This window comes from Telopea speciosissima, chromosome 9, assembly GCF_018873765.1.
Source record: "Telopea speciosissima isolate NSW1024214 ecotype Mountain lineage chromosome 9, Tspe_v1, whole genome shotgun sequence".
Classification (NCBI taxonomy): Eukaryota; Viridiplantae; Streptophyta; class Magnoliopsida; order Proteales; family Proteaceae; genus Telopea; species Telopea speciosissima.
This window is the reverse complement of record NC_057924.1, coordinates 47249457-47261841: the sequence shown is the minus strand read 5'-3', so window position 1 is coordinate 47261841 and position 12385 is coordinate 47249457. Positions and strand designations below refer to the sequence as shown.

The 12385-nt window shown below is 40.6% G+C and overlaps 1 protein-coding gene across 2 annotated transcripts in view; it reads right to left on the bottom strand.

The window, feature by feature from the left end:
* Positions 1 to 432: 432 nt before the first annotated feature.
* The window catches only part of LOC122641109 (potassium channel AKT1-like), a 30486-nt gene continuing 18533 nt past the window's right edge, over positions 433 to 12385 (bottom strand). For both annotated transcript variants that reach the window (XM_043834430.1, XM_043834431.1), the window contains exon 11: positions 433 to 1425. In XM_043834430.1, coding sequence (XP_043690365.1) covers positions 575 to 1425 — 851 coding nt within the window. In that variant the 3' untranslated portion in view covers positions 433 to 574. The remainder of the gene's footprint in view (positions 1426 to 12385) is intronic.

Below are 12385 nucleotides of genomic sequence, written 5' to 3'. Positions count from 1 at the left end.
GTGAAGACAAGATAACTCCGGGGAACAGCCAAGGGCAGGCCAGTTGAATTGGTGCAATGGAGACTCGAAGAGAACCAAATGAATCATAGAGATAATCAATAAGTATGAACATCAAATATACACCAGAAACCCTGAGGCTCATGGAAATACATCCAAGGCCCATAACCACTTGGTTCCTTAAAACCCATCAGATTCCACAGCCAATGTACTGAAGGGCCACTGTTAGCAGCAAAGAAGGCTAGACATAAAGTGGTGTAAGCAATATACAAAAGCCCAAGAAAACTACTAACCTTCTATGTCTATAAACCACATTCCTGGAAGGTACAAGCTTCCCTCTACACGATATAATCTTTGGTGTTCAACCATTGACTGGATCATGGAAGTTTCTCCCCAGCCATAAATGACTGTTGACAGCAAGTACTATCTTTTACCTTTCCTGCTTCCTCTGTCCCCCTTTTCTGCCACAATCTATTGTCCAACCGAACCCCAAGAATTCTACATAGCAATCCACAGGGTGCCATGTGGTTATACATCACACTTCAGCCTCAGCCAGGTAGAGGAAGACATAAAGGGTTTAGCTGTCCTCACTAACAAGAACAAGATGATCACCATCTCTAATGACCTCTATCTCATCAATTTCAGCACCATCTCTAGTTAGAATTTTTGTGGGTTTGAACCCGAATTTCTGAGTGCAGATCCCGAGCAACTTTGGAAAGGAATCTGGCAGGTGAATGAGCTTCCCGATGACATCAAGTCCTGGGCAACTAATTATAACTCGGGCAGGGTAATACTGAGAACTATTGTTAAATGGAACATGGCCAACAGGTGAATGTACGACTCTTTCACTTGCATGGGCAGCTGACATGATCCCAAACAGTGAGTTGTGGAAGTTGTTAGAATTGCGTCTCCGATGATTATCCCTCCCTGGCACATCAGTTGGAGTGGCTATACCTTCCTCAGACAAGGGGCGGAGAGTTGGCTCGCTTGTAAATCTACCGAGGTTGCGCACCCTTGGCTGCTCTGTAACTCGAAAGGAGGTTTGGCCACCGATCTCTTGTCTGGATTGGAATAGCACTTTTATCTCTTCATGGCCCTGCTGATCTGCTAGACCCCTTGGGGTCCAGCCCTGAGCATCAGGTCTATCAATGTGAGCTCCATGGTCCAACAGGAACTTAACTATTTCAGCATTCCCCTCACAAACTGCAACATGAAGTGCAGTCGTTCCATTGCTATTGGGCAGTTTCACATCCCCTCCATAATATATAATGTCCTTGAGCAAGTTCAGGTCATTTTGTTCTGCAGCAATACATGTAAACAGACCTACATCACCAGAATAGATGTTTGCGCCATTGTCCACCAGAAGTTTTATAATCGATTCATTTTTCTCCAGTACTGCCTCCCATAGTGGAACACTTCCTTCTGAATCTGCAAGGATCTCAAAACTTATTAAAAAAGAAAAAATATATATATTTTGCTGAAGCCCTTCAATAAGTTCAATAGTCTGAAAACCTTTGTATGTACATGAAGTTTTCTGACAATTTGTCCATAAAACAAATTCTAAATACATAAAATTCCTAAAAAAGAAAATGGGAGAGTGTTCCCCATGCTGCCAATGTGGGGAGGAATCTGCACACCATACAAATGGGTGTCCTGAAAAAGCCATCATCTACATGGGACCCACATATTCAGAGCAAGAGAGAGAAAATAATAAAAAAAAAATCCATGTGAGAGGGAAATTGCACTATGACAGGGTGGGGAAGTTTTTTCCCAAATGTTAAGAATTATGGGTATTTTTGTCTTACAATTTTGGGGTTTGGGGTTTTTATGTATTTTCATTATATTCTTGTGCTTAGTTGTAAGGGTGTTATGTGTAATAGGTTAGGGGTAATTCTGAAAACCTCTAACTTATTTTCTCTCATATCAGGAATATATATATTTGAGGGAGGTGCCTGCGATAGAGAATTCTGAAATTTCTATCGCATGCTGCCTTCTCCTTTCTACCATCGGCAGTGTGTGCTCTCTCTTCTCTTCTTCTACTTCTTCTTTCTTCTCTTTTCTACTGATTAGTTAGGTCCTGGTTTGTAACATGGTATCATAGCCATACTAATCAGTAGAAGAGATCCCCTAATCCTCTTCTGCTGATCTCTTCTTTCGCTTTCCAGTTTTTTTTGTATTTTTTTTTTGTGGTCTGCAGCCTCTGTTGCTGCGGTTTTGTTTTGATGGATTAGAGACTCCTGTATTGATGAATGGAGTACTGAATTAGTTCTTGGCTGTGTTCCTATTGGTGCTATGTAAAGTTCTGGTTAAGCTTCAAAGATCTCTTCTTTACTGGAGATCAATTTTTTTTTTTCTGCTCTGGTTTTTTGATTGTTGCTGCTGCCATGTGGATTGCTGATCGTATGCTTCATATTGCTGCTTGCTCTGGTTCTGTTGACGAGAGTTTATCATGCCTAATTAATGGTGAGTTTAACTCCGGCAAAATTCAAGTTTTATCTCCCCATGTTTGAGAAATCGATTATTGTCAGGGTTTTGTAACACCCTGTAATCGATTTTTTTTTGTGGTGTTATCCAAGTGCTACTGCTTGTGGGTGGTTTGTGGAAGTCTTCTCCACTGTGTTTCACATCCTAGGATTGGTAGTGGTCTCTCTCCTGAGGATTATTGGTTGCTGATTTGGTGGTGCTCTTCTTGTTGCAATTTTTCTTTCTCGATTTGGGTCTTTTCAGTTCTGTGATCAAATCGGGTACTTGGTGTTGGGATTTTCTTGGGGGGATTGTTGGAGGACTGTTCGTATTGTTTTTACTGCTGGTGTTGATATTGTGACCATGCCTGGGGATAAAGATAAGGTTTTGACTGTAGCTACCACTGCAGCTACTTCTTCGACTGATAAGGTGAATGTTACCATTACCTCTATCAAACTCAAGGGCAGTTCCAATTATTTATTATGGTCTCAGGCAGTGAAGGTGTATATCATGGCTAAAAAGAAGCTCAAATATATTAGTATATTACCACAGATCCTCCTGGTCCAGATGCTCATGATTATGAAGATTGGATGCAAGAAAATGCAGTGATTCTGATATGGCTGTGAACAGCATGGAACCTGATATTGCTGCGAATGTGATGTTTCATACTCTAGGCAAGGGTGTTTGAGATGATCTGAAGGACACCTATTCCCAAGAGAAAAATATGCATCGGGTATATGACCTTTATTAGAAGTTGTTTCAGCTTCGTCAGTCTGGTAAACCTCTTCAAGACTATTATAGTTCCTTTAAAGGTCTTGTTGAGGAGTTAAATGTTTTTCAGCCTCTCACAACTGATATTGGCAAACTCAAGGCACAGCGGAATGAGCTTTTTGTTTCTAAATTTTTGGCTGGCTTGGATTCTGATCTGCAAAATGTGAAGGGCCATATTCTTGCTGAAGAAACCGTGCCTATCCTTGCCGATACTCTTTCTCGCCTTCAGCGTATTGCTGCTCCTGTGGAGGCTGAATCCTCTCCCAAAGACAATTCTGCCTTTACTGCTAGTCGTGGTAGAGGCCGTGGCTGTGGCTCAAGGGGAGGCCATGGTGGTGGTGGTAGAGGTACTAGTGGCCCTGGTGGCTTCTCTGGTGGGTTCTCAAGTGACAAACCCCTTAGGAAGTGCACTCATTGTGGGAAGAATGGTCACACTGTTGATTATTGTTGGGATACACATGGTAAAGCAGATTGGGCAGCTCCGTCAGCCAATCATGTAGTGACAGATGGGTAGTCTTGATGGTGTCTCTCCTGGTGATGCTTCACAAGGTACAGTAACAGGTAGCAGCTCTACTGCAACTCCTACTCGTGATTAATTTTCTCAGTTACTACGGCGATTGCAGAGTCTAGAGGCTTCCACTCACACATCCACTGGACCTTCTTCCTCTGCTACTCTGGCTCATGCAGGTACACCAGCCTTCTTTTCCACCACTTCCACGCCTCGGATCTTTGACTCTGGGGTTTCCTCTCACGTGACTGGTAAGTCTTCGTTATTTAAATCCTTTTCCCATAATACTCAATCTTCACCAGTTATCCTAGCTAATGGTTCTTCTACCCCGGTGTCTGGGCATGGTACAGTATCACCTTCCTCCTCTCTTACTCTCTCCTCTGTGTTACATGTTCCTCAATTACCGTTGACTCTTCTATCTGTAAGTACATTAACTAAGGCTTTACATTGCTCGGTAACCTTTTTTCCTACTCATTGTGTTTTTTAGGATCTTCACATGAGGAAGACGATTGGTGGAGGGGGTGAAAAGGATGGACTATATTATCTGGATTGTGGTGTTGCTGTTGTGTCTTCTGCTACTGCTGCTTTTGTTGATGGTGTTACTCCTTTCCAGTGGCACTGTCGGTTAGGTCATTTGTCCTTAGCTAGGTTGAAGTAATTGTTTCCTACTTTTAAGTCTTTGTCTAAAATTAAGTGTGAAGCCTTCGAGTTGGGTAAGCATCATCATGCTTCTTTCCCTTCTCGCTCTGTGGCTCGTAGTTCATCTTTATTTTCCTTAGTCCATTCGAACATTTGGGGTCCGTGTCATGTCAGGAATAGGAGTGGATTTGCGTACTTTGTTACTTTTGTTGACGATAACTCGAGTCTTATACGGTTGTCCCTCTTGAAGGTCGCTCTGAGTTTCCCTCTATATTCCAGAATTTTGTTACTGAAATAAAAAATTAATTTGATATGTTTATTAAAGTATTTCGTTATGATAATGCCTTAGAATTTGTGCAAAATGAGATTTTTGTGTTGCCCATGGTATTATTCATCAAACTAGTTGTTCATACACTCCACAACAGAATGGGGTGGCCGAATGGAAGAATAGGCATTTATTTGAGGTAGCTCAGACTATAATGATGCATATGCATGTTCTGAAGCACTTTTGGTGTGAAGGAGTGCTCACTGCGTGTTACTTGATTAATCGCATGCCTATGTCTGTTCTTGCTGATAAATCATCTTTTTCCCGGGCAACCTGCTTTTCGGTTACCACCTCGTGTTTTTTGCTGCATTTGTTTTGTTCACAATTTGCATGTTACCACTAACAAATTGCCACCTCGGTCCACTAAGTGTATTTTTCTTGGTTATTCCACTAACCAGAAAGGGTATAAGTGTTACGACCCTATGACCCATGGGTACTTTGTCAGTGCTGATGTTACTTTCTTTGAAGGGAGTACTTATTATCCTTCGACTCCCTCCATGTCTGTGGATGATTGGCATGTGTTTACTCCTCTACCTGTCTCTGTCCTAGTTCCTTTCCCTGATGCTCCCAAAGCACCATTACAGATTTATCAGCAGCGAGAACGAGCAGCTCCACAAGCCGAGATTCCTCCAGCTCCAACGGTTTCTCTACCTCCACCAGCTCCTTCCTCTAGTGAAGTTCCGATTTCCTCATCCTCTAATGACTTGCCAATTGCCTAGCGCAAAGGTATTCGCTCTTGCACTTAAAAGTCTAATGTTGTCTATTCCATTGATAAGTATGTGTCTATTTCCCACCTTCTGTCTTCTGTTCACAATTTTGCGTTGTCCCTCTCAGCTACTACCATTCCCAAAAATCATACTGAGGCTCTTTGTCTTCTATTAGGCTCGTCGAGATCTTCGAAACGGTATATTTTGGATATACGTTATGTTTTGGTCCGACCCTATCCGGTTTGGCAATTTCTAGGTCCAGGGGTATTCTTATACTTCCTCAGGTTAGGGCTTCTCTATATAATGTTCTTATCTCTGAGAGGGCTGTAAGAGTGGTTTTGTAACATTTCCAAAGAATAGTGAAATTCGTTCTATTGCTCGGACGTGGATCTAGCTTCCCATCTTGGGGATGAACCACGTAAATTTCTGGTGTTGTGTGTTGCTTGTTCTTCTCTGTTTGTTTTTCTTCTGCAAATCGCCATTCTAGGCATTGTTTTCTTAACAAGACTTGGGTAGATTAAGGTACTTCCTATGGATTTAGGTTGCATATTCAGCTAAGGGCATATCTCTCTCTCGAAGGAAATATACCTTGGATTTATTGAAAGAAATAAGGATGCTTGGGTATAAACCAGCAGATACCCCTCTGGAGCCATAGTTCGAGAACTCGCGAGATCTCGCCGAGTTTCTCGGTTTTTCGAAATCCCGAGACGAGATTGCCTACGAGTCTCAAAATGTCAATATCTCGCCGAGATCTCGGATCTCGGTCGGGAGAGATCTCGGTCCGACATAGGAAAATGCCCATATACGTCCTTTATATGAATGCCAGATCTCGAGATCTTGCTGGAAATTCTTGGTATACAGACACCTATCTATGCTAGGAACCAAGACAGACAAGACCGACACTTATTTATGCCTAATATCATTTATTTAAGATATTATTCATAAATAAGCAAATACCCCCCTATTTGAATCCAATAAAAATAGTTACAAAATAAATTCCAAAAGAAAAAAAAGTCAACCCCCTAGTTCAAGAACAAAAACTAGATTTTCGGCGGTAGGTGCAATTTTCAACTTTCTAATGCTAGGGTTTTTCTGAAATCTAAAAATTCCATAAACTTATTATGGTAAAACATTGCTAAAAACCAAAAGTGCGGTAAAATATTCATTTGTTTTGATGTCCAAAAAACTATTTTCATTCAGAGTGATTTTGACAGCATTCGTGCACACCGAATTAAGTTTGACCGGTGCATAACTCTTTCAATATAAATCAAATTTTAGCAATCTTGGACTTGTTGGAAAGCTTTCAAAACAAAGCTTTCCAACAAGTCCAAGATTGCTTAAATCTGATTTATATTGAAGGAGTTATGTAGCGGTCAAACTTAATTTGATGTGTGCGAATGCTGTCAAAATCTAAACAAAGCTTTCCAACAAGTCCAAGATTGCTAAAATCTGATTTATATTGAAAGAGTTATGCACCGGTCAAACTTAATTCGATGTGCACGAATGCCGTCAAAATCGCTCTGAATGAAAATATATTTTTGGACATCAAAACAAATGAATATTTTACCGCACTTTTGGTTTTTAGCAATGTTTTACCATATTAAGATTTATGGAATTTTTAGATTTGAGAAAAGCCCCAGCATTAGAAAGTTGAAAATTGCACCTACCGCCAAAAATCCAGCTTTTGTTCTTGAACTGGGGGGTTGACTTTTTTTCCTTTTTGAATTTGATTTTGTAACTATTTTTATTGGATTCAAATAGGGGGTATTTGCTTATTTATGAATAATAATACAAATACAAAAGCATTTACTTAAATGATATTAGGCATAAATAAGTGTGTTTGTCCTGTGCCTGTCCTGGTTTCTAGCATAAGTGTCTGTACTGCTTTCCCACTAACTGAAACTCCTATTTGGACTTTGTTTTTGCAAAATCTGATAGTGTCATGGTGTTTAAATGGCCTAAAATAGGCTGAATACCAAGTTTCAAACCCAAACTAGGTCTAAAACCCACCGAGATGAGGCTTCGAGTCGAGAAAAAAAAAGTGCACCAACTTGGCGAGATCTCGGCTCAACTCGGTTTTTCAAGGGTTCGAGTTGGCACCGAGACCAGAGTTTTCGAACCTTGTCTGGAGCCCAACACACATTTGAAGAGTAAGGAAGGTAACCCGGTGTACAAAGGCAGTTCTCAGAGGTTAGTTCGTCAACTGATCTACCTCTCACATACTCGGCCAGATATCACATTTGCTGTAAACCTTGTCAGCCAATACATGTATGATCCTCACTCTTCTCACTTAGAAGCAGCATACAGAATTCTCCGTTACCTCAAGTCATCTCCGAGGAAAGGAGTCTTGTTCTCTCCACATAGTCATCTCCAGATAGAAGCATACACTAATGCAGATTGGGTTGGCAGTCCTAATGACAGGAAGTCCACATCTGGGTATTCACATTTGTTAGAGGAAACTTAACTACGTGGAGAAGCAAAAAGCAAGCTGATGTGGCTCGGTCTAGTGCTGAAGCTGAGTTCCGAGCTATGGCACAGGGTATTTGTGAGCTTCTTTGGCTCAAGGGGCTTCTTCAAGATTTGCGGATGAATGCTGATCTTCCTATGCTGCTCTACTGTGATAGCAAGTCCATAATCAGCATTGCTCACAACCCGGTTCAACATGATCATACTAAACATGTTGAGATTGACCGGCACTTCATCAAAGAGAAGCTAGAACAAGGAATAATTTGTATCCCATTTATTCAATCTAGTGAACAACTGGCTGATGTCCTTACCAAAGGAATCAGTATTAAGAGATTTCTTCCTATAATTAGCAAGTTCGGCATGTTTGATATGTATGCATCAACTTGAGGGGGAGTATTGTAATATGGGTTCAGGGGTAGAATAGTCATAAGGTTATTTTTGTCCTTGTACTCATTCTAGAATGTTCTTCTCTTTATTATAAATAAAGATGGTCGTAGTCACTCTGACTCAAGCCAGTATTCATGGAATTCCATAAGGTGTTTAGTTAGAGACTATGAGAAGATGCGGCTAGCCATAATCGACATCGCTGATTTGCTTACAATGGCTCAATGAATCGAACGACAGGTTGTACTCCTCAATTTTACTTGGAATGCAACCACGGCGACTTATTGACCTCGTTCCAGTACCACTACAAGCCCGCATTAGCATTGAAGCTGATGAGTTTTTGCACCATATCACAAAGGTGCATGTTGATGTTCAATGACGAATTGCTCTTAGCAACAATGTCTACAAGGCTACAACTGATCATCATCGATGATATGTGGAGTTTCAACCGGGAGACATAGTGATGGCTCATGTCAATCTTGAAAGGTTCCAACCGGGTGTCAACACTAAACTCCACCCAAAGAAGATGGGTCCTTACAAGGTACTGAAACAAATCGGACCAAACGTTTATGTGCTCGACCTACCTGATGATATGAGCATAAGCAATATCTTCAACGTGGCTGATTTACACCTTTATGTGGCGCATCACTCTGATGAAGGTGACACTGAACAACTGCTAAGGCTGCCCCAACGTAAGCCACCTACAGAAGTGTTGGTGTAGTCATAGGATCAATTCCATGGTTGCCCATGGGAAATCAATCATAGGAAATTTGTGGTACAATAAAAATTTATCAAACCATCTCTTTTTGTATCCTATAAAAACAAGAAGAGAAAGAACACCCTTTTTCCATCCTATGAAAAAAAGGAAACCATCCCATACCCGAATGTCTAGCGGAAAAAGATCGATTCTGGTTTTTTCCACATCCTATGGCTACCAAATAATTAATAAAACTTAGTGCATAAAATAAACATCAAGATCTGCTAACCTATAGAGCCTCAAGTGTTGCTCCTCCTCCAGATAATGATTCTTCGTCTAACAAGCACTTTAAGAAACTCTAACTTGAATCTCCTTGATGCAACAGAAGATCAACGAGCCAAACCAAAACCTCTTCTCCAAGAACCGGATCCAACCTAGAAAACTAGGGTTTCCAAAAACCCTAACCAGTTTCAGCACTCAAGAGAGCAAGAAAGAAGAGAGAGGAGAGAGAATTCGGGTTCCACAAGGGGGGAGAGAAAATTCGTCCAAGGAAGTGCTGGTCTTCCCCCCTTGTGTGTTTAAATAGATGGGGCTCTAAAGAGCATCCTCCTTTATTCCCAGTGAGAGTTTGACACTATCTCTCCTGCTTAACTTAAACCCTGATGGGCTTCCTTGATGGGCTTCTAATTAGTGAAGAAGCAGAACCTAACAGGGGAATAAAATAATTAAAATTTTAATCTTTAATGGGCCATTAATTATTATTTGCATCAAGCCCATTTATGATTAAATAAATTAATTCTTAATTAGCAAATCCCAGAAATACCGTTGCATAACAATTATGCACCAACCCTCCACTAAACAACATCATCATCATGGAATCTAGGTCATGTAAAAACTAGTACTGCCAAACTCCATTCCATGGTACATGTCCATATCAGAGTGTCTGTGTAAGTGATTGGAATCTGCCAAACACGATTAAAACTTTTAACAAAAAACATAAATACAATACATCATTTTATGTGAAAATATGTTTTGCAAAACTATTTACAAAACGGTACAGGATCCTAATTCTGATCCAACCATCCACAAACTAACTCCCCTTGATGTTCCTCAATCGAGCAGTGGAGACCATGTTGAGTAACTCTTTCACTCACATAATATTCACGCATTCCCAAAACACTAGCTTTAGTTCTCTTGAACCTCAATCATTAGTGGACCAAAGAATACGTTCACATTATGCAGTGACCAGGCCCTCTCAGATACTAGGCCTCAGTGCCACATGTCTATTCCAAACCTAAATCTTGCAGTAATACATGAGGGAATCAACAAATTAAGATTCTTCGCCAATACACACCCATGTGTGTACTCGCATTCGTACCCTACCATCATGGCTAGGCATACCCAATGCGAAGACCATATGATAAGGGTGCCCAGCCCAAACCTTAGTCGTGACTACCAATTTAAAGTGCAACTTATGGATATAAATTGCTCAAAAAGTTTATATCGCATGTAATCATACTAAACCAAAATGTATGAAATATTCAATACATAGTAAACTGGGTTGAAACGGTATGAACCGGGTTTGATGGACACATATATCCAACAAGAAGATATTATCGAGGAGGTTTTAGACGACACCTACAAAACCACTCGTTGTGGCACCGGTTACAAAACCTTTCTCGTCAAATGGAAGGGTCGCCCATGACATGATAGCACTTGGATTTATGCCAATGACTTCAAAAAGCTTGATCCCGACTTGTACGAGCGCTATGTCCTTCATCCATTCGTCGGGGACCAATGTTTTCAAGCTAGGGAGAGTTAATGCAGATCTGAAGATGTATTAAAGAAAGAAGAAGAAGGCTGCTGCCTAGCAGCCACGTTTTTGGTGTTGGGTTGTTTGAGTTATTTTGCCTTAATTTAATTCCTTATGTCTTTGTACGAACCAGTTGGTTCAGTTTAAGTTGTGGTCCAGTCAAGTGATCTAGTTGATGTCACTTGCTTTTCCTTTCTATTTTATTTATTAGTAATTTTCAACAATTAGTTTGCATCAGTTTGAAAACTGATTGTGCCTCGTACTCCAAGCAAAGGGGGACCAATTGGAAGCTTCCTAATTTGGGAAACTTCTAATTTTGGACCCCTGCTGCTCCCTTCTATTATTCTACAAAGCAACCCAAGAGGGCACAAGTTGATGTTGTTTGCATGCTTGCTTGCTCCCAATGGAGATTCCTTCGTGTTTGATCTGAGGAGGAAGGGGCTGGTGTTTGATCCATCTAGTCGACTCCTTGCGGTTGGAATCCCGGGAGGCCAATATCTATTGTGTTCTTCATCCCTACATCACTCTAAAGTTGATGGAGCGTTATCTTCAACAATTGTTCTTCACTGTTGCAAGTTCAGACATAAGTTCTAGTTAGTTTCTAATTTTGTCCTCTACCTTCTAATTCCATCACCTCAACCCTCAGCCCAATCCAGCCATCAACTTCCTCCCATCTTCTGATCGAGTTTCACCCCCTGTGAGAAGATCACTCGATCCAATTTTCAGGTCCTTTGGACCAGTGGATCAGCGGATATCACCTTGGCTCACTCAGCCTATCCCTGAGATCGATTCCTGCAGTTTTCAGCCAGTTTATGAAATCGGTAGGACTGTAGGAGTGTTCTAGCCTGCTGATTACTTAATAACCCGTGTTATTAGCCTCTGCCATATTTCAGACCCAAACCCATATACCCCTGTTCTGTTCCAGGTCCCTAAACTGCTACCTAACTATGGTTTAAAGTATCGGTACATATCATATCAGCCGATACGTATCGTTATCGGTCAATACCGATACGTCTCTTTTTTGTTTTTTAAATGAACTGTCTCGGATTGTATCGCCCAATATGGGCCGATACAATACGATACGACCGATACATATTGATACATATAGCTATGTCCAGTAAAGGGTTTGTGGGTGGTTTAATACGTATCGACCGATACAGCTTGATACATACCGATACATACCGATACATTCCATAGAAAAGCAATTTTCACTCATAGACTCGATACAACTCCTATTCTAAAAGAAAAACTGAAGGAAAACTCTCAACCAAGAGACTAAAATCTTGCAGTTAATCTTGGTTTTTCACATTTTTGGACTCAAAAATGAATCAAGGAATGCTACAACATCATCCTTTGCATCATCCAATACTCTTCATGGCTATAGAGCCTAAAGACGATTACAACGTGTAAGAAACATCATCTTTTATAACAATTTCAATTTAACGCACTTGTCTGGTTATACATTATTCTCCATTTTAGTGTTTATGCATGATGTATGCTATATATTGCTTGTTTATATTGTTTTTTGCATCCAAAAGTATATTCCAATGTGTATTTTGACCATTTTCATGCGTTTCGATACCGTTCGATACGTTACGATACGTCTCTTAAAATC